The sequence below is a fragment of the Halichoerus grypus genome, chromosome 4 (assembly GCF_964656455.1).
Source record: "Halichoerus grypus chromosome 4, mHalGry1.hap1.1, whole genome shotgun sequence".
Taxonomy (NCBI): Eukaryota; Metazoa; Chordata; class Mammalia; order Carnivora; family Phocidae; genus Halichoerus; species Halichoerus grypus.
Window position 1 is genome coordinate 176,174,356 of NC_135715.1, and position 26,415 is coordinate 176,200,770.

Below are 26,415 nucleotides of genomic sequence, written 5' to 3' on the forward strand. Positions count from 1 at the left end.
CGGATGGACCGTATGTATCTGAAGTAGTGAGATATTAGGTGATGGATTAATTCGTGGGTGATTTTCACTCCTTCCCTCTGAACTGTAGAGAACAAAGATGCCAATCTTAAGGTGTTAAGTTGAAGGACTAAGTGTAGGAAGAGATTTGAAAGGACCATAAAGGGAAATCAAGAGTTCTGCAATGGGGAGGGGGAGAGTTTTTAGAGAAGGGCATTAGGGGCAGTGTAGGAACAATTCCCCTTAACACTGGGGGCTCTCAGGGTGGAGGGTCCCTGGGCCGAGCTCCATGTTTGGAATTAGGGAGGACAGTGACCTGTCAGATGCTCCCTACACCACCAGAGCACATGGAGACAGCCTTTTGGAAGCACTTGGCAGGTTAGTTGCCCAGATTTCTCTTGAATGGAGAAAGGAGGGGGTCCAGAGGATCCTGCGGGTGCCTGGCATGCAAGGAAGTCACCTGAGAGCATGTTAGAGAGCTTGCCAATTGGTCGTTGGAGGAATGCAGCAGGAAGATGGTATAATAAGCCCAGCCCCCAAATGGGGATGTGATCAAGTTAGACTTGAATCGATTGAATTGAAATCATTGATGAGGCTGAGTTGATTTGAACGTTACCAGATTAACTTCTCTGTTGGTTGGAAATGGGGGTTTGTTACAAGGATAAAGTTGAGGGGCGCCTGGGTGGCTCAGTCGTTAAGCGTCTGCCTTTGGCTCAGGTCATGATCCCAGGGTCCTGGGATCGAGCCCCACATCGGGCTCCCTGCTCCGCGGGAAGCCTTCTTCTCCCTCTCCCACTCCCCCTGCTTGTGTTCCTGCTCTCGCTGTGTCTCTCTCTGTCAAAGAAATAAATAAAATCTTTAAAAAAAAAAAAAAAAAAAACAAGGATAAAGTTGAGTTATCAAGAAAAAGGTCATTTTTGCATACCTGAATTTGGAGGACTGCCATGTTTCTGGAATTTCTGTCAATTACCATTGGAAAGGTCAACATAGGGTTTGGAAGGTGTGGACCTAGAGAGCAAGGGGAGTGTGGTTTCTTTATGGTGGTCTGGGGTTACTCCTTTGCCCCCACTAGAAGGCCTTTGACTTAGGGTTCTTGGGGGAGGGTCATGCTCTGGAAACTTGGTCAGGGCTCACTGTAAAGCTATTTTGGAGAAGTCCAAGGTGGGGCCTGGGGTTGGGGTGTTTCCTGGCTAGAGAAGACTGAACTGGGCTCCTGGGGCCCAATTCCACCCTTGACCCAGCCAGCCCTCTGCAAACCCTGGGGCCCCAGAGGATGGAATCGTTTGGGAAATAATCAATGCCCTGGAGGACAGTCACTCAGCCTCCTGCTCTGTAAGAGCAAAAGTACAATAGAGAAACCCCTGGATCCTGAGGAGGGGAAGGAACTGTGGGGCCCTAGGAGGGAGAAGCCTTTGATATTGGTTAGAGCCCGCTCCTTTCCCTAGTTCTGCCTTTTTCTTTTTCTTTTTCTTTCTTTCTTTCTTTCTTTTCTTTCTTTCTTTCTTTTTTTTCTTTCTTCTTTTTTCTTTTCTTTTCTCTTCTTTCTTCCTCCCATCCCCTCCCCTCCGTTCTTTTCTTTCTTTCTTTCTTTCTTGATTTTATTTGAGAGAAAGAGAGTGAGTGCACGACTTGGGGGAGGGGGAGAGGGACAAGCAGACTCCATGCTGAGTGGGGAGCCTGATGTGGGGCTCAGTCCCAGGACCCTGAGATCATGACCTGAGCAGAAGTCAGATGCTTAACTGACCGAGCCACCCAGGCGCCCCAGTGCTGCCTTTTCTGACCCTCATGTGGGTCAGCATTGTTCCTGTCCTGAAACACGATCGTCACATATTCATAAGTATACTGAATGGATGGGTTTATTTATTCCTTCACTTGACAGAGATTAGTAGGACACAGGTCCTACTGCTGAGCCCATTAGAGCGTCTGTCAGGGCAGGAGGGTTTCTCCAGTGGCTCATAAACGACTCTTAAGAAAGCAGATACCTTCTCTGGGCCAGGACCGCTGAGGGGACGGCGGGGCCACCGTTGAGAGCTCCCTGGAAGACTGATAGAGGCACACCTCTAAACAATGAGGAAGGTCATAATCCAACAGCTGTGGCTCAGTGAGCCCTTCCTACGGTCCATGCGTTGTTTAAAAGCATCTCATTTTCCCAAATGTTTCTTATAGTCCTTTGATCACAAGATCTAGAGCCACTTAGCTTAAGGAAAGAGCCCTGTGTATGGAAATGACCCAGCCCGGGAAGGCTGGTGCTGAGGCCCCAGAGACGAGCTTCTCCTGAGGCTTCCCATGTGTGGAGCCAGATGGCCTCTCTCTCTCCCCCCGCGCCCCCACCCCCAGCAGGACCCTGGTCTGGTCCAGCCGGAGAGTGGGGAGGAAGCGGTGTGCACCTTGGAACCAGTCGGGAAATGCTGGCTAGGGTGGGGGGCCCTCGGTGACAGGCCTGAACAAGGGTGGCGGGGCCCAGAAAGATCGGTGCAGAGGTTCGGAAAATAAGTTCACCTACTTCTGTTTGCTCAGAGCTGGCCTGAATTTTTAATTGAAGCAAATTAAAACTTCCCAAAAATATTAGTCCACTTTCTTGGCGGTGCACACACCCCCTTCCCCATCAGCACTTTTGTACTGTCTGCAGACAAGCCAGGACTGGCCCTGAGAGAGCCCTTCCCCAGCCCCTGGCCTGGCGTTCCCTTTCAGAGCGGCCAGGCCCATTTACAAGCGCTTCCCCAGAAGTCCCGTCCGGTCACGGTCCAGATGGGGCACAATCACCCGCAGTCGTTGTAGGATGATTTGCCAAGCGGCGTGAGGCCCGGGCAGTGGAAGAGGAGCTTTCCTCCATTTCTTTGTGCTTAAGTTCTCTGCACGTGGCTTTGTTTTAACAGTGCAGCAAAGTCCTCTGCACCCTTCATCCTGGGGGTGCTCTTTCTCTGGTGACCCACGAGACAGGTAGTGGTATCGGCCACCGAGGAAGCCGTCAAGGGTGAGGCCATCGCCGCCCCTGGAAGTGTCTGGCCTTTAGCTGTGCACCTCACCAGGTGCCAGGATGCACCTGCTCCTGACACCCGCCACACTGAGCGAATGGGACCACTTTGCTTCTGACGCCTGTGCACAGGTGTCCATCCACAAGCACTTGCCTCTCCCACTCTCTGCCCCAGAGATCGACCTGTCCGTTCAGTCTGGCCTTCCCCCCACCCCCCAGCAAGTGCTTATGGATCAGCTGTCCAGCCTTAGGCTTGCTGGCAGTGGAGGGAAAGGATTCACTCCCTAAAACTGTCCATAACAGCACTCTGCCGCATTTTCTGTAGAAATGAGGTAGGATGGGGTATATTCATGTTAGCTTCTGTTTGTATAAATGAATTCTAGAGGGACAAACAAATTGGTGGTGGGGGATGAAGACGAGAACAGGGCAGAAGGGGTCAGGGATGGTATTGAGGCTCTGTTACTTTTTATTTTAAAAATATTTCTAAACTCCCTGAATGTATTTTGATTCAAAAGTAATATTTAAAAATTTAGATGAGGCCCTGGGGGGGGGGTCAGTGGCCAAAACTGAATGATATATTGACTTATTTATTTTTATTTTTATTATTATTCTTTCTTAAGTTTTATTTTATTTTTTTAAGTAAACTCTACCCCCAACATGGGGCTTGAACTCCTGACTCTGAGATCAAGAGTCCCACCCTCCACCCAGCCAGGCGCCCCCTAAACTGAGTGGTATAAACGTTGACTCCTGAGACTTTGGAAGGTGGGGTGTAGGTCAGCTTGAAGGCACTTTCTTTCTCAGTGGGAGAGATAGCCGATGAGTCTTTTCACGTGGAATGAGGGGTGACATCCTTCCTCCTTTGCTGGCATGCCATGGGGGCTTCTGAGCAGAGCCTCCCCAGACTGTTTAGCCGTGGTTGGAAATCCCACCGCAGGGCTGTGCTATGGTCTCTCTCGGTGCCCTCAGGACCATGCATCTGTGCGCTCACCAGTCAGCGTGGTGTGGTGGTCATACGGGAAAAGGCACAGTGGTTTTGAGCACAAAAGGTTCACGTTTATGCCTTAGTTTTGTGGCTCGCTATTTAACCACGGGCAAGTTGCCCTTGCTGATCTGTGGCACCTTCATCTCCAGCGAGGATGGGACTAATCGATAACCAAACTGTGCCGCGCAGCAGTGCACAAGGTGGTCTGTATGAGCCACCAAACATCGAATCCATGCTGGTTTACAAAAACTGCCCGTGAGTTATTACAGCCCACTTGGTTGCCTCGAAATGCCCTTTGTAAGCAGAAGAAGGAAACCTGCATCTTACTGCTCGTCCCTCTATGAGTGGCTATTTCCCCAGTGTGCCTCAGAGGGAACCCCAGACGCTCCCCGGGAGCTGAGCAAGCCGTGGTGTGCTTTTTCTTGGCCCATCCTTTGTCATTTGATCATCTTGGACTCAGTGACTTCTCTGCCTCCGTGAAAACATTCCTCAGTTTATTAGTTACTATAATTACTCATGCACTTGTCTTCAATTCCACGACATTTATTGAGCTCTTAAAATGGGCCAGGCCCTGTTGTGAGAAGGTGGGAGGGTGGAATATAAGGGTGAATCAGACCTGCTCCCGCTTTCAAGAAGCTTACCGTCCAGGGAGGGAGTGGACAGTGGCGCCTCGGAGCTGGCTCACACAGGATGGGTAAGACCACAGTAGGAGAATATTCCACAGTGGCCATTTTGGAGCACCTACTTTGTGCTGCTCTTTGGACTGATCATCCCATGGACACTATTGTGCTCAGTACAACCCTGAGGGAGAAGCATGATCTCTTTTACAGGTGAGGAAGCTGAGGCTCAGGTGAAGGGTCTCACCAAGGGGGTGCAGGATCTCACATTCAGGACCTCTCTCTCTTTCTTAAATGGTATTTATTGCCTCTTAGACCTTCTAGACTGCCTACCCTGGTTCACCTTCAGTCATTTTATTTTATCTCATTTTTTTAAAAAGATTAAAAAAATTTTTTTTAAAGATTTTATTTCTTTCTTTGAGAAAAAGCATGAGTGGTGGGGAGGGGCAGAGGGAAAGGGAGAAGCAGGCTCCCTGCCGACCTGGGAGCCCGACCAGGGAGCCCGACACAGGGCTTGATCTCAGGACCCTGGGATCATGACCTGAGCTGAAGGCAGATGGTTAACCAACTGAGCCACCCAGGCGCCCCTAAAGATTTTATTTTTTTAAAGTAATCTCTATACCCAATGTGAGGCTTGAACCTACAACCCTAAGATCAAGAGTTGCACACTCTACCAACTGAGCTAGCCGGGTGCCCCCATCCTCAGGCAGACCCTCAGTCTGTCCCCTCGTGCCCCCAGGTTCTAGGGATACCACCTCCCACCACAAGAACACCATCTAGATCCTCAGCACCCAAAGCTCCATGCCTGTTCTTTCCTGCCACCCAATGGGTCCCAAGCTCTTCCTTCTGCCTGGAAGCCTCTCCCTTGCCCAGCTTCCCCAGCATACCCTTCATCGCATGGCTGATTCTTTTGTATCCTTCAGGTCTTCGCTCCATTGTCCCCTTTTTACAGAGCACATCCTTAACTATGCCACCTGAATATTCCCTGTAACTGGCACTTGCCATTTTTGTAATTACAAGTTTACGTGTTGCTTGTTTGTTGACTGTAAGGTGCCCAAGGACAGGGACCATGTCAGGTTTTTTCGCTGATGAACACCCCAGAGCTGGTGTAGAGTACAGAGTGAGTGTGTGGGTTTCGGTTCACACACTTGGGTATGCACGAAATACTGCTTTATGACATTTTCGAAACCTTTTATTTCAAGCCCCCATCCCCTGAGGTTGGCAGGACTCACTGACCTCACTCTCCCCACCCCCCACATCTTGGGAGCACCTCGTGCTTTGCTGATGGGGCAAGACAAGGGGTCTGGGGCAGCTTCTGGCCTCTCCCCCACTTCTGGCCAAGATACTGCATGTCTTGCTAACCCTTTCTTTTTCCTCCTCTACAATCTCCCTAGGTTTCCTGAGACTTTGGCTCTGGGTGAACAAAAGACAGACATGCGGGCTTCTGTCCTATCCATTCTCAAAAAAACCCAACAAAATTCAAAGCAGGCTACCTGCTCAGATGGTTGGGGGAGCAGAAAGAAAGGACATAGTTTTATATGTCAAAATGTCAGTCCAGCCACAAAGAATCTGTGCATCCGAGCTGAAAGGTGGGCTCTGCAGGGGTGAGAAAACCTTCTGGGATAGGCAGTGCCCTCCCGAGATTGGATCTGTTTCAAATCTGAGTCCAGGTTTACTGAGGGACACTGGTTCGAATGGGATAAACCACTGCAGGCCAATGGCAAGAGTAAATAAGAATGACATTTGTTGAGCATCTGTTCTGTGCCAAGCACTGAACTGGTATTTTATTTTTATTTTAGCCTCTCTAACTCCAGAGTTTGGGGCTTTTTCTCAAGCCCTGTTATCTCTCTTGTAAAAATAAGGTCTTACTCATGATGAAGGCAGTCAACGGCAAATGGCACTGGGTGCTCAGCTCTGGGGAGCAGGGAGGGGAATACTCTCAGCCAAAAGGGATTCTCAGCCAGTCTGAATGGCAGCTGTGGGCTGAGCCCACACCCTCCCACCTTCCAGAAACTCTTCAATCTGCGGAGTGAGGATTACAAATGCAAAGACTGGTCCACTGGCCAAGGAGGGTCAGAATCTATCCTGGTGGAGGTAAAAGCTGTTCTGGATCTCTCTGTCTTCTCGGAATTCGCACGACTAGTATCTTCAGTTTGGCTGGAAGACTAAATTGTCCTTGTAAGTGTAAGGCAATGTCCACTTCATGTGTGTACATTTTATTATTTTTCATATTCTAAGTTACCTGAAGTCTTTTCAGTACTGTGTCTCTTAAATTCTTTTTTTTTTTTTTTTTAAAGATTTTATTATTTATTTGACAGAGAGAGCAGGGGGAGGGGCAGGCAGAGGGAGAGGGAGAAGCAGGTTCCCCCGTTGAGCCGAGAGCCCGATGCGGGACTCGATTCCAGGACCCTGGGATCATGACCTGAGCCGAAGGCAGACACTTAACCCACTGAGGCCCCCAGCTGTCTGTGTCTCTTAGGTTTCTAATAGTAGGAAGCTAGCGAACATTTATCGAGCCCTTACTATGTGCCAGGCACTGTTTTAAGCACTTTACATGGATGAACTCATTTCATTCTTTCAACAACCCCATTATTATTACCATTTTACAGATGGGGAATCTGAGGCCCAGAGAGGGTAAATAACTTGCTCAAGGTCATGTGGAGCTGGGCTATGAACTCAGGCGACTTGGCTCCGGACGTCTCATGCTTAGCCACTCCTCTGTACGGCTTCTAGTAGCAAAGATGGAATCTCCTTAAAAAATTCACCTGGGAAGTTAGCAGTATATTTCAGTTTGTGCTCATGGCAAGGAAAGTTCAATAGTTGCAGGAAAAGGTACCAGGACATGGTGGTGGGGACTGGGGGGCACTGTAATGTTTGGGGATAAATATTACACATGAAACCAAAACCCCTGGGTTTCATTTAAAAAAAATTTTTTTTTTAATTTTTAAGTAATTTCTACATCCAACATGGGGCTCAAACTTATAACCCCAAGATCAAGAGATGTATGCTCTACTGACTGAGCCAGCCAGGCAGCCCACCCCTGGGTTCAATTCTTGGCCATGCAGAGCCTTGGACCGTGGGCAAATCACTTCAACTTTCTGAGCCTTTTTTTCTCCCTCGCGTGTCAAATGGGATTAAGACACTCTGCCTCAGAGGGTTGCTGTAAACTAATGAGATTATGAATATCAAAGTGGTTTGTAACCTGGACAGCACTACCTACATTTAAGGTAATGAAGTTATCGTTGTGTTGGCATTAAGATTAAGGAACGGAGGGGCTGTTTTTTTTGTTTTTTAAGTTTATTTATTTAAGTAATCTCTGCACCCAACATGGGTGGGGCTCGAACTCAGGACCCCCAGAGATCGAGTCGCATGCTCTTCCGATGGAGCCAGCCAGGCCCCTCAAATAAATAAACTTAAAAAAAAAAAAAAGATTAAGGAATGGAGTTGGTGAGGAGTGACATAGTAGTAAGAGAGGCAGGGACTGCCCAGGCCTGCTAATAAGATGGCCATTCTCCCGGCGCCTGGGTGGCTCAGTGGGTTAAGTGTCTGCCTTCGGCTCAGGTCATGATGCCAGGGTCCTGGGATCGAGTCCCGCATCTGGCTCCCTGCTCAGGGGGAGTCGGCTTCTCTCTCTCCCTCTGCCCCTTCCCCCTGCGTGTGCTCTCTTGAGTGCTCTCTCAAATAAATAAATAAATAAAATCTTAAAAAAAAAAAAAGATGGCCATTCTCTCACGTGCTTGCTACCAGCTCCCTGGTATCGGTACCATTCACGCCTGGTGCCAGCTCAGCCTGTGCCCTGGACTCAGAGCCATTTCCCCGATTCCGTCAGAAGGCTGAGCTGCGGACAACAGCCACTCTAAGCTGGAAAGGAATTTATTCAAGGAACTAGTGAATAGTGGGCGGTGTTCTGGGGAGGAACAGAGAGCTAGGAGTAATGACCAGCCATGTCCGTGGAGCTTCTCTAGTGGAAACACCACAGCTGCCCTCAGAGGACCCGCACGACCCCCGCTCCTGGGCTCGCACAGGTGCACAGCGCTCATTCCCGATTTCAGGTCTTGTGCAGGTGAGTCCGCTGGGTGGAACCCAAGCGGCGTCTGTGCCCTAACTAACTTCGAGGGAGTCCTGCGAGGGGCACGTGGCCTTGACCTTGGAGAGATCGCACCCATGGGACATGACCAAAGGATAGAGGGTTTGCAGAGGTTTGGGTGGCCACAGAGGACGAATATCCTCTACGTCAGTCTCATTCCCAACATGCTTGATCCCAAGACGGCGACTGCAGGGAAGGGCTAGGAGAGGAACCCACTGCAGAGGGCTCCTGGCCCATGAGGACCCCAGAGGACGCTGTGCTTGCGTCTCCACATCCGGGTGGTGTGGTGGGATGGCTCCTGGGCTCTTGGACATCTGGGACGGACCTCGGCGGTGCTGCATGTGTCAGACGAGCGCTCCGGGCCTCAGCATGCAGGGTGGGGACATTCAAGTCAGCCTGGGCCGAGGAAGAGGGTGCGAGCGGGGTCCTCTGAGCTGCTACCTTTGTTGTCGCCTTTCCCGTCCCCTTTGTCTCTCACACACACTGGCCATCCTTTGTGTATGGAAGAAACACTCTTGTCACAGGAATAAAGACTCCATCGGGAACACTGCTGGGGACTGATGATTACAGGTGCCGGAGAACACAGCTGGAAAGGCCTCCAGGAGGCCGGGACATCTGAGTGGGCATGATGGAAGCATTCACTGATGTCTAACAATGGGATGAGTTGGCATGAATCAACTGGTGGCCGCCAGCATCTGCTCCAGCTCCACCCTGGAAGGAGAGATGAACATGAGCATCTAAGGATTCTTTGAGGGCTATCACCCCATCATCCCAGCGACTGCGGGATAAGGGGAGGGACTTCTGAGGCTGGAGACCAAAGCTGCTGACTCTGGGTGGGGTGGGGGAGTCCCCAGCTGGGAAGAGGATGGGAGCCTGAGGCGTCCAGGAAGGTGAGGGCCTGTGCTCAGCACGCTCCCTGGGGAAGGTAGGGGCCTCAGAGGCATGAGTCATGTGGTGCTTTTAGGGCAACGTTGTTCAGGGCCCAGTACACTGGAGGTCCCAGGTTGGCAGGACCCTCCTCAGGCTGTCTTGGTATTCAAGTAGCTGCTGTCCAAGTTTGTAGCCTGGAAGCTGGGGACCGGGGCCATGAGCAGGACCAAGGTGTCAGAGGCAGACCGGGGAGAGTCCTCTGCAGCGTTCCCGACTGGGAAAGGCTCCAAGGCTCTTGAGTATCTCTCAGGAGGTGAGGGCCCTGTGTAAACAATCCTTACGGTAGAGACTTGGAACCAAGTCCCCTGGCTCGGAGCGTAAAGGCTAGGGCTGCTGTAACGAAGTACCACAAACTAAGGGGCTTAAACAACAGAGATTCGTTATCTCACAGTTCTGGAGGCTGCAAGTCTGAGATCAAGGTGTCAGCAGGGCTGTGTTCCCTCTGAAAATGCCAGAGAAGGATGTGTTCCAGGCCTCTCTCCCAGCTTCTGGCAGTTCCTTGGCTTGTGGCAGGCTGACTCCATCTTCCCATGGGGTCCTTCCTGAGTGCGCATCTGTGTCCACATTTCCCCTTTTTATGACCGCACCAGTCATATTGGAAAAGGAGCCCATCCTACCCCAGTATGACCTCACTTGAACGTCTGTAACTATGCCATTTCCATATAAGGTCACAGGATCAGAACTTGGACATGTACATTTGGTGGGGACACAATTCGATCCATCACAGATGGGTCTCGAACCCCGAGTTCCACTTACACACAGCTGACTGTCCCTGGCGTCTTGTCTTGTTTTGTTCTCTCACCGCCCTGCAGGGTGGGGAGGCCATGCACATTTCTTTCAGTGTAAGCGGTCGGGGGTGGGGGAGTGGGGGTGTGGGGGGCAGTTAAATGGCTGTGGCTCTGACCGTCACCTCGTACACACCCCTGATGCCGGATGGGCAGCCTGCTTCCCAGCTGTGACCGTGGCCAGGTAATGAGCCTCTCTGCGTCTCTGTTGCGGGAAGGCTGGTATGGAGACGTCTGGTCTAGCACGCTGCAAAGCCAGTCGGTGTTCACAGACCCCAGCTGCCCTCCCCTCTCCCCTTGTGTGGCTTTGAATGTAGAAAATCTTTGGGGTTGAGCTGAGAGCCAGATGAGGGCAGGCAGGGGTGGGAGAGGATATATTACATGTCCAAGGTCACAGGGTTAAACCTCCTTCCCACGCAGAGCACCATCATGTCCAGCACCCTGTCTGTCCCCCACACCCCTCTCTGCTGGCTGGCTCACCTCCGCCTGCCCATTAGCTCCCTCCCCGGTTCTGCCCCCACATCCTCTTCCTCTGCCCAAGGATTCAGGGACCTGGCTTCACTATGGCTTCAACATATATTACTGGGGGGCTGTAATGGATGTAGCCTTGTGCTAGTGCCCAGTTTCAGCCAGACACCAGAGGATCAAATTGGGATCCAGCAGTTCCTTCCAAAGACCTTTGCCCTTGGAAAAGGAGATGTGACCCCAGGGAGTGGAGGAGGGGAGAGGAGATGTGGAAACTGAGCTACAGAATCTTAGAGCTGGATGGAACCCTGGAACACTCCTACTTCAGGCCCCTTGGGCCACAGAGGGGGAAACCAGGAGGGGAGGTAATGTGCCAAGGTCAAATGTTGGGTGGTGCCCGGTGGCAGAAGCCAGGCATCTGAGCCCATATTGGGACCAAGGGGGCAGGTGGTGGGTGCTTCCCGGTGTCTGTGAGCTCCGTTCCCCAGGTTGGAGGGGCTTGGGTGGTGCAGGGGTCGCCTCCAGGGCTCCCGAGGGGAGGGAGGGGAGGCTAAAAGCAAAGTGGGGGAGCGACCTGGGGATTGTGGGAATGTAGGGCCGTGCACCCGCCCCCGGCCTTGCGTGGGGCGCCGGGAGAAGGGGCTGGTGGGCAGAGGGAGTCCTGCGGGGGCCCGCGCGTGGGGGCCGGGCCGGCCGGGGCGGGGTGAGTCACGGCCCGCCCGCTCCCATTGTGCGGCCCGGCGGCGGCGGCGGCGGCGGCGGCGGCGGAGCTGCGGAGCTGAGCGCGAGGAGGTGGAGCCCCGAGCTGCGGGCTCCGGCGCCTGCGTCCGCCCGGCCGGCCCGGCTCGCCTCGCCGCCGCCGCGGGCGCCCCCCGGCCGTGAGGCCCTGCGCGCCGCCAGGCCCCCGAGCGCGCGCGGGAGGGAGATGGGGCGCGGCGGCCGGCGCAGGCCCCGCACGCTCCGGAGCCCCGAGGTACCGCAGGGCGGGGCGCGGCGGGGCGCGGCGGGCCAGGGCCGGGGCCCCGGGGTGTCGCGGGCGTGGCGGGGCCTCGGCCTGGGCGGGCGGACGATCGGGCTCGCCGAGGGGGAGAGGGCGGCCGTGCGAGGCTCCTGACCCCGCCCTCCTCCCCCAGGGCTCCCCGCTAGGCCCCCGCAGCGCCCCCTTCTTCTCAACCCGGTCACGGGTCCCTCAGTGAGCGAGAGGCTCCCGAGCCGCCTCCCCGGCCATGGCCAACGGAGTGATCCCGCCGCCCGGGGGCGCCTCCCCCCTACCCCAGGTGACTGCCGCGCGCGGGGGTGGGAGAAGAGGAGGGGAGGGAACCCAAGGAGGAGAGGGGAGTCCTCCGGCCGACCTTGGGATCCCCACATCCAGAGATGGAGCTGCGCTGGAGAGGAGGGGGAAAGGGAGGGCCTTTTGGTATTTTTCAGTTCTCTTGCCCCTCTCCTCTCAAGCCCTGGGCTCCTGGGAGGCTGACCCAAGGCTGGGGCGCAGGGAGAGGGGGTCGTTGAAGATGGAGCCCGCTGGTCTTCCCCGCCCCCAGCCAGGGTTTGGAGTTGGGGTGGATGTGGGGCGTTCTTGGGTCAAGGGTCCTTAGGAGAGGCTGTCTGAGCCTGCAGGTCCGGGTGCCCTTGGAGGAGCCCCCTCTGAGTCCAGACCTGGAGGAGGAGGACGATGACTTGGGCAAGACCTTGGCTGTGAGCAGGTTTGGGGACCTCATCAGCAAGCTTCCGGCCTGGGACCCCGAGAAGCCCAGCCGCAGCTACAGCGAGCGGGACTTTGAGTGTGGGTAGCCTGGGGACCCCTAGTGTGGCCGCCCTCACCACCATCACCTTCATTGCCACCATCACCGTGCTCTCCACTGGCTTGGTCACCCAGTGCCATCTTGTGCTGGACGCTGTGCTGGACGCTGTGCTGGGCCACCATGCCATGTTAAGTCATCCTGCCTCACTCACCCATCGCCTGTCCACCTTCCAGGGGAGCCGGGCCCCAGACGCAGGGGGAGGCGTAGGGAGATGGGCCTGAGGCCTCCCTCGGTGACCTTCACTTTCCCCAAGGCTCTGCCATACCTCCGGCCCTGCTCCCTTCTCTCTGCCTCCTCACCTCCCTCAGCTCTTCTGACTCTGCCTTCCCCCCTTGCTGTACGGTGTCTTTCCGTTTCCCCCAGCCCCCCTTTCACAACCTGCCCTCTCCCTGACTCCTGTTCCCCCACTCTACCAGGCCTTACCAATGGCAGGACACGGATACAGGTGTTGGGGGGAGCCTGGCTCTCGAGGAAGGTCTAGGGTGCCCTTGTTTGAGGCCCTGAGCTAGAATAAGGTGTGTGCCCCTAGGGCGGTGAGGGGCCCCCCTTCTGCTGTGGGGACCCCCAACCGGCTCTCCTGCACCCCCAGTTCACCGGCACACATCCCACCACACCCACCACCCGCTCTCGGCGCGCCTGCCTCCACCCCACAAGCTGCGGCGACTGCCCCCCACCTCTGCCCGGCAGACCAGGAGGAAGAGGAAGAAGGAGAAAACCTCGGCTCCCCCCTCGGAGGAGACCCCTCCCATCCAGGAGGAGGGGGGAGCCGGAGTGGAGGAGGAGGAGGAGGAAGAGGAGGAGGAAGAGGAAGGGGAATCTGAGGCAGAACCTGTGGAGCCCCCCCCCTCAGAGTCCCCACAGAAAGCAAAGGTAGGGGTCTGTCCCTGAAGGAGGGCTGACTCCTCAGGGAGGGGTGCGGGGGGGGGAGAGGACACAGCCGAGGGGGCCAGGGCTGCCTGGGGGAGTCGGCGGGGGGGAGGGTGGCGGGTTGGGGGCTGAGCCCGTGCAGGGACCCAGGGCACTCCGGTTTGTCCACAGTTCTCCATCGGAAGTGATGAGGATGACAGTCCTGGCCTCTCTGGGAGGGCTGCCTTCAGCAAGCCCCTGCCCTCCGTGGGCCCTGGCCCTGACAAGAGCCCCCAGCAGTCAGTCAGGTACTGGCCTCCAGCCCAGCCCAGAGCGGTCCCCAGGCTCCCTTCTGACCCTGGGGACTGTCCCAGCTCTGAGCCTGGAGAAGAAGAGGGGAGGAGAGGAGCGGGAACAGAGGAAGCGGGGAGGGGCGCATCCGCTCTCTGTCCGTAGGATAGACAAGGAGGAGAGACAGGTGTCACCAGAGAGGAGGGCAGGGATAAAGGCAGAAGAAAGACGGGGGTGGGGGGTGAGGGTGGGGGTGGGGGGGACAGTGAGACAGGGGCAGGGAGGTGGAGGTGAGCTTCCTTCTCTGCCCAGAAGGAGTCTGAGTCTAGCGCCCAGGGGACTATTCCAGGCCCCACCCCAAGCTGGGGGAGGGCAAACGAACCGCCTAACCTGGCCCATCTCCACCGTGGTTCCCTGTCAAGTCCAAGGCTGCCATGGTGCCTCCTCAGCTCCTCAAGCCCCCGGGCCCGGGTCTCCCGAGTCGCTGGGGAGAAGAGCCGGCCCTGGAGCCCGTCGGCCAGCTATGACCTGCGGGAGCGGCTGTGCCCAGGCAGTGCCCTGGGTACCCCAGGTGGCCCGGAGCAGCAGGTGCCCACTGACGAGGCGGAGGCCCAGATGCTGGGCTCCGCGGACCTGGACGACATGAAGAGTGAGTGACACCCTGTGGCAGCCCCCCTGGCCCACCCCCATGGGCGCTCCGCCTGTGGGGAACCTTGGAGAAGCTCTGTGCTCTCCCCAACCCAGCGCTTAGGCCCCTTTGCAGTATCCCTGTCTGCTGGAATGTGGCCAGGGACGGGGAGCTCACTACCTCACCAAGCCACCTCTCTGGTTGCCAGAGCTGAGATTTTCCTTGGTGACACCTCTGCCCTTCTGTCTTGATTCTGTCCTCTGAGTCACCCCCTGAATAAGGCAACCCCCCTTCCACGTGACCTTTGGAGACATTATGTCCCCCTTCCCCCAAGTCTCCTCTTCTCGGGGCAAACTCTTTTTGTCTTCTTCATGCCGGCCCCCTGAGGGTGAGCCACTCTTCCAGGTCCTGCTTCCCCTACATCGGGGGCCCCCGACTTGTCGCACCACCCTTGGCGGGGCCTGGCTGTGATCGCGGCACATTCCTTCCATCTTATCAGCGCCCTGGTTTCTGTGCCACCTGTCATCACCCACGGGGCTCTGTGCCCAGGCCGGGGGCACCACTGACCCCACCTCCCTCCCCCTTGGAAGCACAGTGTGTGGGCGGGGGTTGGTGGGGAGGGCTCTGGGCTCAGTACGTCATGGAAAGTTGCCAGGGCCCGAGGACAGGGACAGGAACAATCCGATGGCAGCAGTGGGGTGGGGCTGGGGGGTCAGCGGAGGGCGTGTTTACAGACTCAGGGTGGGGGCTGGAAGCAGCAGGGAGCCGGCCTGGGGCGCTGGGGAGTCAGGAGGCTCGGGTTGAACAAAGACCGTTGGTCCAGGCTCCCACCTTTTAGGAGAGCCAGGGCTCCGGGGAGTCCCGAGCGGAGGCTGAGGGCTTGGCCACCGGGAGAAGGATGAGCCTGCTGGAGGAGGTCACAGAGCCCAACAGGGCACCCAGCCCTGGGCCTGGGAACGCAGAGAGCCAGGGCCCTTGGATGGCCCCGGCCCCCAGCCCTCGAGACTCGCTGGCCTCAGAGGACTTAGAAATGTTGGTGCTGGACCTTGAGGACGGTGACCTGTGGGAACCCACCCAGGGCCAGCTGAGCCCCATGGCAGGGGGGCCAGCTTGTGAGTAACCAGGCTGTTGGCCTTTCCGCAGCTGCTGGCCTGGAAGGGGCAAGCAGGGAGGAAGGGCTAGCGCTCTGCTTGAGTCCGCCAGATGTGTATCTGTGGGGGAGACCTGGGAGCCGAGAGAGGGCACAGGGAAAGGATTGAGGGCCTGGTGACTCCATGTAGGTCGTGGTGCTCCAGAGTGAGAGGCGGTGGCCGTGGGGGAGGGTAGGCAGCCAGGGCTGTGGACTGAGTGGGGTTTGCCTTCTTACAGTGGCTTGGCCAGTGGTCCCCTGTGTTACTGTGCGGTAGTCCTTCCCCCTCTCTGGGCCTTCGTGTCTTTGTGACATGGCTGTGCTGGCTTATAGGGTTGTGTGGACGTGGCCCCTGGCAGAGCAGGGGGCTGGAGGGCTTGGCTCTGACCCTGAGGCCCCGAGCTGGACCCCCAGGACGACCAAGCCTGCCTTGCCTGCAGGTCACCGGCTGGAGGACAACCCTGGGATGCGGCGGCACCTTGTGAAGAAGCCGTCTCGGACACAGGCTGGGAGGGGCAGCCCCGGGGGCTTGGCCCCCATCCTGCGCAGGAAGAAGAAGAAGAAGAAGCTGGATCGGAGACCTCATGAGGTACAGGGGACTGAGGGGTGGGCCTGCAGCCTCCCCTCCCTTCTCCTCCCTAGAGCCTCCCTTTCCCACCTCCCCATCCCCCCACCCGCCCCCACCCCGCCTTGCCTGGTTGCCATGCCTCCAAAACCGCCGATCCCACCTGGCGGCCCCCAGACCCTCACCCTTGGCACCTGCCTCAGGTGTTTGTGGAGCTGAACGAGCTGACACTGGACCGTAGCCAGGAACCCCACTGGCGGGAGACGGCGCGCTGGATCAAGTTTGAAGAGGATGTGGAGGAAGAGACAGAGCGCTGGGGGAAGCCCCACGTGGCCTCGCTCTCCTTCCGCAGCCTTCTGGAGCTCAGGAGGACCATCGCCCATGGTAGGGGCCCTGCAGGCCTGGCCCTGGGGTGCGGGCCCTCTTCACCGACCAGGGAGCTCGGCCGGCAGGAGCTGTCCAGCCCTGGGGAACTACTTCCTGGGGGCCTGCGCCCAGGCGAGATCTGGCTGCCACTTGGGAGAGGTAGAGTCCGACCGCCTGCGTAGCCGTAAGCTCGGAGGGGCCGGGCTGTGCCCCTGTAGGCCCCTGTCCCCATGCAGTACACTAACCAGTGGCTCCCCTCCCTGGGTTTGGAGGGGCCGTGCCCTTGCTCCGTGTTCCCTCTGCACATCCCTGTGTCTGGCTCATCTGTGCCACGTGGCACTGACTATCTGCCCGTGGGCATCGGGTGCTGGACTCACCTGGCACGTCCGCCTGCCCTTGGGGAGCAAGGCGGCCGGGGTGGCTTTTCCTCTCTGATGGGACCCTTCCCCTGACTGTACCCCCCAGGAGCTGCCCTCCTGGACCTGGAGCAGACCACTCTGCCGGGGATCGCCCATCTCGTGGTGGAGACCATGATCGTGTCTGACCAGATCCGTCCGGAGGACAGGGCCAGCGTCCTGCGCACCCTCCTGCTGAAACACAGGTGCCGGGGGGGGGGCCTGGGAGGGGGGCCTTCTAGTGCCCGTGCCCTTCCAGGACCACAGACTCTTCTGTGCGGCTTTCTAGCCTCTGCTTGAGTAACCCCAGCGACGGGGAACTCATTATTCATTCATGCTCAGACAGCACCAGTCATTAGAAAGTTATTCCTTACTCTGTTTCTCAGCTCACGAAAGGCCTCTTTTCCTAACCTGCCTTGTCCCCTCTGCCCGTTTCATAGCCATCCCAATGATGACAAGGACAGTGGCTTCTTTCCCCGAAACCCATCCAGCTCCAGCGTGAACTCGGTCCTGGGGAATCATCACCCCACCCCCAGCCACGGTCCTGACGGCGCAGTGCCCACCGTGGCTGATGACGTGGGGGAGCCAGCCCCACTCTGGCCTCATGACCCTGAGGCCAAGGAGGTCAGTCGCCTTGCTCAGACCTGGGCTGGGGGACTGAGGGGCCTTCTGGTTTTGCTGGAGGCCACCGCTGGCTTCCCTGAGCGGGTCGGGAAGTTTGGATGCCTGACATTATACGAGGCATGGGGGGGATCTGTAAGAGACACGCATGAGGGCCCCTGCCCTAAAGAAACAGGAGGTTTAAATGGGCTGACGTGGCAGACCCAGGGGACCCATTTCAACCAGATAAGGCAGAGGTGGTAGCGGGCAGCTGGGAGGAGGGGTCCACAACCGGAGCGGTCTCCTCCCGATGTGGGGCGCATCACTGACAGTCCCTTTCCTGGCTGGGGAGGGAGAAAACAGGGCCCAGGTCCAGGGGTTGGAGGGCAGAGTCCAGGCCTGGAACAAGGGAGGGGAGGGCCTGCCACGGCCTCCGGTCAGGGTCCCAGCCCTATTCCAGTTCTGCGTCCTCAGAAGCCTCTCCACATGCCTGGGGGAGACAGTCACCGGGGAAAAAGTCTGAAGCTGCTGGAGAAGATCCCCGAAGATGCTGAGGCTACTGTTGTGCTCGTGGGTGAGGAGGCAGGGGGTCCTGGGTGTGTGTGCTTCCTCTGTGCTCTGCTCGTCCTGAGCTCCGGCCCGCAGGCTCCTTCTTCCAACCCCGGCCAGACCAGGTCCCCAACGCGTCCCTGCCTTGCCTGACAGCTTGTCTTGCCCCCAGCTCGCTCTTTCTCAGCCCTCTTTCTGCTTCCCGTCCAGTTTTCCGCTGTCTTGGACTGCCGCTAGTCCATAGAGCACTTTTGTGAGAATTAAAGAGAAGCACTCCTTCTCGGAGACTGTTAACGTTTCATCTATTGGTAAATTATAATAAATATACGAGTATATAAACGAATAGGGTTTCTTTAGATCGGGGGTTTCTTTGTGCAGCACGCAACCTGCTCAACTGTACATGATGGCCCCAGGTGTTTTCTCCAGGGCCAGCCTGGACGGCTCCTCTTTGCCCAGTGCCCTGTGCCTTGCTCTTCCCCCAGGCTGTGTGCCTTTCCTGGAGCAGCCTGCAGCAGCTTTTGTGCGCCTGAACGAGGCCGTGCTCTTGGAGTCTGTGCTCGAGGTCCCTGTGCCCGTTCGCTTCCTCTTTGTGATGCTGGGTCCCAGCCACACCAGCACTGACTATCATGAGCTTGGGCGCTCCATTGCCACCCTCATGTCTGATAAGGTGGGTCCTGGGCTGGGTGCTCTAGGCCTGTCCCCCCCCGACCCCGGGGCCCTCCTTTTTCCCTGTTGCTCACTGCCTACATTGGTGGCCCTGGATGCAGGGGTGCAAGAGGCCCTTCTGGGTGGAGGCAGCACTCTGGAGCGATGGTAGAGGGAGAAAAGGGAGCCCTGGGCTGGAGCTGTGGGAAGGGGAGGTGGTTGAAGGGGGAGTAAAAGCCCAGACCCCCAAGTCTTGGATGTGGCATGAGACTGGAAAGGGAGGCCTGGATATGTTGGTCTTTGCTGTGGCCTCTCCTTGGCTGGGACAGGAAGGTCCTCTAGCCAGGGGTGATGTTGGAAATGCTAATTGACCGAACTGTAGCAGGTGAGAACTCTCTGGTCAGGATGGTTCTGGGGCCCCCTGCTATGCCCGGCGTTGCCCCTTTAGTTGTTGCATCGTGGAAAAGTCTGGAAGCTCCTAGGGGAATAGAAGGCACTCGGAGGTTCAGGGCTGTGGCCGATTGCTGGCCAGCAAGGACATAAGTGAATATTTTGACGATTGGCCCGGACCTGTATATGTGGCCAAACACCCATCCTGCCTCCGGCTTGGTGATGGCCCAACACCTCCTCCCTGAAGCCCTCCCAGGGGCTCTCAGCGTGGCTCAGCCCTTGCCTCTCCTGCCCATAGCTGTTTCATGAGGCTGCTTACCAGGCGGACGACCGGCAGGACCTCCTGAGCGCCATCAGTGAGTTCCTGGATGGCAGCATCGTGATCCCTCCATCCGAGGTGGAGGGCCGTGACCTGTTGCGCTCCGTGGCCACCTTCCAGAGGGAGCTGCTGAGGAAGCGGCGGGAGCGTGAACAGACTAAAGTGGAGATGACCACCCAGGGAAGCTATGTGGCCCCCGGGAAAGGTCAGACCCTTTGGGGCCCGTTCCCCCCCTTCCCCCCCTGCAGCTCCTAAGGTTGTGAGGCCAGCCTGTCCTGACTCCCTGACTCCTGGATGCCAGCTTCCAGTCCCTGATGGAAAGGATTGAGCCCAGGGCCCCCCAGCAGGAGGGGGTGGTCTGTGCTCCAGCAGCTCCTTGTTCCCCCAGAGCTGTCGGTGGAGCTGGGGGGCTCCGAGGCGACCCCCGAAGATGACCCCCTGCTGCGGACTGGCTCGGTGTTTGGGGGGCTGGTGCGAGATGTGAAGCGTCGGTACCCACACTACCCCAGTGACCTGCGAGATGCCCTGCACTCCCAGTGCGTGGCAGCCGTGCTCTTCATCTACTTCGCCGCCCTCAGCCCTGCCATCACCTTCGGGGGGCTGCTAGGTGAGCGGGAAGGGAGGCCGGGGCGGAGGACCCAGGGGCACCTGCAAGGTCTGTGGTCAGGGGATCCCAGGCATCACTTTTGCAGGGAGGCTATAAAGTGAGAGGGGGCGGGGGGGTGTAAAGGGTGGGGGAGCCTGTGACTGGGGGGGTGGAGGGGGTAGGGTGGGAGGGTGGGGCTGGTGGTGACGGAGGTGGGAGGGTTGGGGCTGGGGAGCGGGACCTATCTATTGCTCTGTGGGGCTGCTCTGTTCTAGTTGGGTCCCCAGGTCAAGGTAGGCTAGATGAAGAGGAGGGGCCAGGTGGAAGGAGGCAGGCCAGGGCCCTCCCACTGACCCTTGCCTGCACCAGGAGAGAAGACTGAGGGGCTGATGGGCGTGTCCGAGCTGATCGTGTCTACCGCTGTGCTCGGCGTCCTCTTCTCCCTGCTGGGGGCCCAGCCACTGCTTGTGGTTGGCTTCTCAGGGCCATTGCTGGTCTTCGAAGAAGCCTTCTTCAAGGTGACAGCCCTCCCCTGCCCCTCCCCAGGGATCTCATGTCCCATCTCTCGGCCCAGGTGATGGGTCCCTGCAGTCTCTCCCCTCCTCTCCCTTTAGAGCTCACCCCCCGCCCCCACCCCGGCCCATCCCATGGGGCCCGATGTCCAGGGCAGACCGCTGGGGGTAACCACAGCCTCCCTCCTGGCCTCTAGTTCTGCCGAGCCCAGGACCTGGAGTACCTCACCGGCCGGGTGTGGGTTGGCCTCTGGCTGGTGGTCTTTGTCCTTGCCCTGGTGGCCGCTGAAGGCAGCTTCCTGGTCCGCTATATCTCACCTTTCACCCAGGAGATCTTCGCTTTCCTCATCTCGCTTATTTTCATCTACGAGACCTTCCACAAGCTCTACAAGGTGGAGGTCCAGAGAGGTCTTGGGGGGGCATGGGTGGGGGCTGGGCAGCACCCTGGGGAGGGGAGCATGGGAGGGGTTGGCAGGGAGCATTGGGAGCAGAGGGGACGAGGAGGAGGGCTCTGCTGGGTGTGGGCGTGGGGGGTCGGGACACCCTGGGCTAGGTCAGAGCTGCCGGGCAGGGAGTCCTACCCAGAGGGTGCAGGTTAGATCTGTAGCAGGATTCAACCAGTATGTGATGGTGTGGGGCACGGTCAGCGCCGTGGGGCTCCGTGTGTGCGTGTGTGATGTGTGTGTGATGTATCTCGTCGTCCTGTGATACTGTTGCCCGGTCGTCAGGTGTGTGAGGGGTCAGCACTCCCCCTCACAGCCGTATGAAATCAGGGTGATAAAATCAGGGTGACCTGCCCAGGTGACTGCTAGGGCAAACTTGTAACCCACGCAGGTGTTCACGGAGCACCCATTGCTGCCATTCTACCCCCCCGAGGGGGCATTGGAGGCTGGGCTGGAGCTGAACGGGAGTGCTGTGCCCCCCACCGAGGGGCTGCCTGGCCCGAGGAACCAGCCCAACACGGCTCTGCTGTCCCTCATCCTCATGCTTGGGACCTTTCTCATTGCCTTCTTCCTGCGAAAGTTCAGGAACAGCCGCTTCCTGGGAGGCAAGGTGCGTGGCTGAGGAGAGGCGGGCCCCCCTGGGTTTCCCTGGAGTTCCTGCCGTCACGGCCAGTCTCCCCTCCGGAGGGGGCACTCTCCCCTTCTCCCGGTCAACCCATGGACCTAAAGCACATCTGTGCAGTCCCTTCCTGGTCAGAAACTTCAGAGAAGTTTAATCAGGCCAGGAATGCCCTCTTCTTGAGCTGGGCGGCACCCATGGGATTTAGAGGGACAGGTTGGGGGATTTCTGGCTCAGAAAATCAGACCCAAGAGAGCTGGAGCCAGAAATCCCCCATGTTAGTCTCCTGACCCTCACTTCCTTTGCTCCTTTCCCCCATTGGCCCCTCAAGGCTCGCCGCATCATTGGGGATTTTGGCATCCCCATTTCCATTCTGGTGATGGTCCTAGTGGATTACTCGATTACAGACACCTACACGCAGGTGAACAAGCCCCACCTCCCTCCAATGGGGGGTTCTCACCCCAGAGTCTCGGGAGGGAGGCCACAACACGTTCCCGCTGCCGCAGTGGCTACGATCATGGGCAGAATTCAGCTTTTTTAGTGGAGTGGTGACCTGCTGGGACCATGCTGGGGTGGGTGGGCTGGGGGCAGCTGAGTGGTTCAGCGGATGAGGCCAGCCAGGGCTTCTGAGGCTATGTGTGAGCAGATATGGGGCTGGGGGCCAAATGACAGGTGTGCCTGGGGCTCAGGGAGAAAGGATGTCATTCTCTGTCCTCTACCACATCCTTGGAGGGACTCTGGAAGATGGAAAACTAATTTCCCCCAAAGCTGTTCACATCCAGGTTTCCTGGAGCCCTGGTACTGGGAACACAGAGCTTGTTGGGAGCAGCTGCTATGTGGGGTTCTTAGCATGGGGAGGCTGTGTCCCTGAACCCCGTCTTCCTTCCTGCCATGCAGAAGCTGACAGTGCCCACAGGGCTCTCGGTGACGTCCCCCCATAAGCGCACGTGGTTCATCCCGCCCCTGGGCAGTGCCCGTCCTTTCCCGCCCTGGATGATGGTAGCAGCTGCTGTCCCCGCCCTGCTGGTCCTCATCCTGATCTTCATGGAGACACAAATCACTGCGTGAGAGGGCTGGGGGACCTTGGGTGGGGGTGGCTGGGGAGGAGCGGAAGGCAGCGGGATTGGTGGCGGGGGGGGGGGCACATGGCCTGGGGCACAGTTTCCCTCCGGTGCTGTGACAGGGGATCCATCTGTCCCCACCACCATGTGCAGGGTGGCACTTGGCAGTCCTCACAACAGTCTGGCACTATGCTCTCCCACTGATGCTCACATGTGTCTCATTTTGGTTAAACCACAACGTGGTGAGATCTGGCATCTGGCTTTTGTGGCGTCTTAAATATCCACAGTATGAGGTTTTAGCCCAAATTTACTTTGACGTGAGAACATCACTTTGGGAACTTGGCAGAGGAAGCTGGCAGATCCCGGGGAGGGCTCTTCAGTCCGCGCTGGCCCTTCCCCACTGCGCATGCCTGGCCCTGCGGCCCGCCTGCCCTCCCCGCCACTCAGCCCGGCTTCCCGTCCTGCAGGCTCATCGTCAGCCAGAAGGCCCGGAGGCTGCTTAAGGGCTCCGGCTTCCACCTGGACCTGCTGCTGATTGGCTCCCTGGGTGGGCTCTGCGGGCTGTTTGGGTTGCCCTGGCTCACGGCCGCCACTGTCCGCTCGGTCACTCACGTGAACGCCCTGACGGTTATGCGCACTGCCATCGCACCCGGCGACAAGCCCCAGATCCAGGAGGTGCGGGAGCAGCGGGTCACTGGAGTGCTCATCGCCAGCCTCGTGGGTGAGAGCACCCACCTCGCAAGGCCCCAGCCCCCGCTCCACAGACCTGCCTCCTTGGGCCCTGTGGCCTTCAGTCCGCGCTCTATCCCAGGCTTGCCTCAGGTCCCGTCTGGGTCACCAGATGCATCATGTCTAGCACCCGCTCTCACCCCAGCCTGCCTTGAGACACTCTGAGCCTTATTACCCTGGGCCCTTTCCGGGTCCTCCGTCTGGCTCCTCCTCTCGTGTGTAGTGATGAGGCCCAGCCGGTCCCCTCTCCACCAGGCCCGTCCATCCTCATGGGGGCTGTCCGAGGGGTCAGGTAGGTCCGTGTCACCTCCTCCAGGCCTGTCCATCGTCATGGGGGCGGTGCTGCGCCGGATCCCGTTGGCCGTGCTCTTTGGGATTTTCCTGTACATGGGGGTCACGTCACTGTCGGGTATCCAGCTGTCCCAGCGTCTGTTGCTTATCCTCATGCCGGCAAAACACCATCCCGAGCAGCCCTATGTGACCAAGGTAGGGCCGGGCAGCATGGCGGTGGGGAGATGGGGTGATCGGGAGGGGGCGCGAGGGATGCCGGGACGGGAGATGGACAGAGTGACTGTGGAGGGGAAGTCTGGGGACCCGGGGAGCTCCGTCCCCGAAGATGTTGGGGGGGAGAGCAGGCCGGGCGCTGTGCCGTGAGACTTGAGGCCCACTCCCCAGGTGAAGACGTGGCGGATGCACCTGTTCACCTGCATCCAGCTGAGCTGCATCGCCCTGCTCTGGGTGGTCAAGTCCACCGCGGCCTCACTCGCGTTTCCCTTCCTGTTGCTGCTCACGGTGCCCCTGAGGCGCTGCCTGCTGCCCCGGCTCTTCCAGGACAGGGAGCTGCAGGCGGTAAGGGATGCTGCTCGGGGCCGTGTTCGGCCGGAGGGGCCCTGGAACCAGGGAGGCCTGGGTCGCAGTCTCTGCTGTGCCCCCTGCTAGTTTGGCTGGAGGGAAGGGCTTTGGGCCGCAGTCCCTGACGGTCCCCGCAGACAGCGAGGCCTGAGAAGGTCTGGGCTGCGGGGCCGGAGGAGTTGCTGGGGGGACTGTTGGTCAAGTGCCCCCTCCCCGCCCCTCCCGACCGTCTCCTTTCTGCAGCTGGACTCGGAAGATGCTGAGCCTAACTTTGACGAGGACGGCCAGGATGAGTACAACGAGCTGCACATGCCTGTGTGACCCTCCACCGTGGTGCCCCTCAGAGACCCTGACACCTTAGTGACCCACACCTGGGCCCCAGGCAGAGCCCAGCCCCGGGGCCAGTGGGCGCCTCCCAACCCAGAGACGTGCCTGGAGCCACTCACGCCACGGCCAGAGCTGCCCGCTGACTCTGTCCCGGGCACTGACCTGGGCTCACCCAGGCCCTTTCACAGACCAGACCGGCACAGGCTTTGAGCTCATTATAACCACACTCCTTGTCTTGTGTCTGCCTCACTTTCTTGGTTCCACCCCTGGTCTGTCTGGTCATGCTTATCCAACTGGAATTGGAAGAATTCTGTTTTCAGGGCCATCAAAACCAGGGAGAGGTTTGAGGCAAGGACAGAATTCTTGGGGGAAAGGGAGAGAATCAAGACACAGAAGGTCAGAGCTGGACGTTATCATCACCCCCTGGAGCCCTCGCAAGTACAGTTGGGGAGCAGGAGCCTCAAGGTCTGGCTCAAGGTCACATACTGCTAATCTAGCCTTTGCTTTGAAGGGAGATTGTGGGGGAGGAGGGAGGGACGAGGTGGCTTCGCTTTAGCCGTTAGAGAAATCAGAGTGTCCCCAGTGGCTGTGGGGCTATAGAAGGAAATGGAAAACGTTTTCTTGATCCCTGGCATTCTGAGGAGCAGGGTACAGTAGCCCAGTCCCCTAGACGCCGGGGTGGCGCTGGATTTGGGGTCCCTGGACCATTTTAGATTCTCACGGTTTAAGAGTGGCAGTTTGGGGATTCCTGAGGCCACTCCCTCTGCAACAGTCTGTTCTGCCAGAAATAACCTGGGAGGCCTTGAAGAGGGTGCAAACTGGGAGCCCACGGCGTCACAGTTGCTAGGCAACCAGTGGCGAAGTGAAGCCGGTTGTCCCTGTGTTGCCCTCTGGTGGCCACTCTCGCACACTGCAGGCTCTGTCCCCTCCGGGCAGGAGTAGCACTGCCATCTGGTGGACCCACTGGATCTCTTGGTCAGAGACCCCGTTCAAGCAACTTCCGTACCTCCCTGGGAGACGCGGTGTGGGGGGTGGTTACAGAGAGGTTCCACGGAGTTGCACAGCCCTGGGTGGCTCTGAGCATCCAGAGCCGGGATCCCTCAGCCCCACTTTAGCTGGCCCTGCTTCTTATCCATTTCCCAGTTTCTTCCCCGGTGTTCAGGCCAACAGCTAGTGCCCTGAAGCTGGTCAGCAGAGAGGGGACAGACCCCTGCAAGGCTGTTTGTTGTGTTCATAGGGAAGAGATGTGCCTTTCTAGAGGTCCCAGATTGTCATTCAGGTGTGAGCATTTCATTCCTGTCGGCCCCTTTGGTCTCTGGCAACACTTTGGCCTCTAACTTCATCTGGCCTTTGACTGGCTCTCTGGGCCTATGTGAAGACAAAATCCCTTTTCCTTTACATTGGCCAAGTCCAGGTGGAATTTCAGAGGAACCGTGCCAGGAGCAAAGTCAAGGTTAAATGCAAAAACCTAGAACACAGACCAGTGCAGAGCAGATGATAAACGAGATGGCAGGGGCCACGCACTCAGATAGCCTTGGCTGAGAGGCTTTGTACGCAGGACTCTGTTTCTTTCCCGAGCCCTGATCAGGTAGCCTTGGTGGGGGACGGGTTTCCCCATTTGGTCTGGGGGATGCCGGGAGCCCACAGAACAGAGCCAGCTTCTTCCTGAGCCCCTGAGGGGAAGTGATGACCTGGGCCAGGACAGCTTGGCTCTTCATTGGACACAGATTGTGTTAGTCATCTCTGGCAAGTAGCTGAGAATTGGGGGTGTTCCTCAACTGGAAAATGAGAAACCAGAGGGTGCGGGCTTTTCTGAAGGAATGTGTCTTGGTTCTGGCTGGCATGTCAGGGTGGCTTTCAGTAAAACTAGGCACCGAGGCCTCTGAACAGTAGCCTGTGGAGGCTCTGAGAGGCCTGAGGAGGT

The 26,415-nt window shown here is 58.0% G+C and overlaps 1 protein-coding gene and 1 long non-coding RNA gene across 4 annotated transcripts; one reads left to right on the plus strand and one right to left on the minus strand.

Annotated features, from left to right (window-relative positions):
• Window positions 1-8,427: 8,427 nt before the first annotated feature.
• Window positions 8,428-12,784, minus strand: LOC144381658 (uncharacterized). Of its 2 annotated transcripts, XR_013447381.1 has the most exons (3): window positions 10,221-10,336; window positions 9,977-10,141; window positions 8,428-9,368 (listed from the first exon to the last, which is right to left on the minus strand). It is a non-coding gene; the product is annotated as an uncharacterized LOC144381658 (long non-coding RNA). The 2 variants fall into 2 exon arrangements; XR_013447380.1 differs by lacking the exons at window positions 9,977-10,141; window positions 10,221-10,336 and adding an exon at window positions 12,668-12,784.
• SLC4A3 (solute carrier family 4 member 3) lies at window positions 11,603-24,729 on the plus strand. 2 transcript variants are annotated; one of them, XM_036082905.2, is made up of 23 exons: window positions 11,603-11,810; window positions 11,971-12,114; window positions 12,455-12,620; window positions 13,229-13,509; window positions 13,678-13,793; window positions 14,199-14,425; window positions 15,974-16,122; window positions 16,302-16,482; window positions 16,930-17,065; window positions 17,300-17,483; window positions 17,934-18,033; window positions 18,491-18,675; window positions 19,342-19,567; window positions 19,751-19,969; window positions 20,318-20,466; window positions 20,658-20,852; window positions 21,295-21,513; window positions 21,854-21,943; window positions 22,420-22,586; window positions 23,051-23,304; window positions 23,629-23,798; window positions 23,988-24,161; window positions 24,408-24,729. In XM_036082905.2, exons 2-23 carry the CDS (start codon window positions 12,064-12,066, stop codon window positions 24,483-24,485), a joined length of 3,717 nt encoding a protein of 1,238 aa, XP_035938798.1. In that variant the 5' UTR covers window positions 11,603-11,810; window positions 11,971-12,063; the 3' UTR covers window positions 24,486-24,729. The 2 variants fall into 2 exon arrangements, with proteins under 2 accessions (XP_035938798.1, XP_077927476.1); XM_078071350.1 differs by having other exon boundaries at window positions 14,226-14,425.
• The last annotated feature ends 1,686 nt before the right edge of the window (window positions 24,730-26,415 follow it).

What these genes read in the sequence shown, in the direction of transcription:
- SLC4A3 (XM_036082905.2), top strand. Translation starts at nt 12,064, where the DNA reads ATGGCCAACGGAGTGATCCCGCCGCCCGGGGGCGCCTCCCCCCTACCC. An exon ending in GCCGCTTCCTGGGAGGCAAG is followed by an intron (nt 21,514 to 21,853) that starts GTGCGTGGCTGA and finishes TGGCCCCTCAAG; the next exon opens with GCTCGCCGCATCATTGGGGA. An exon ending in ATGGAGACACAAATCACTGC is followed by an intron (nt 22,587 to 23,050) that starts GTGAGAGGGCTG and finishes CCCGTCCTGCAG; the next exon opens with GCTCATCGTCAGCCAGAAGG.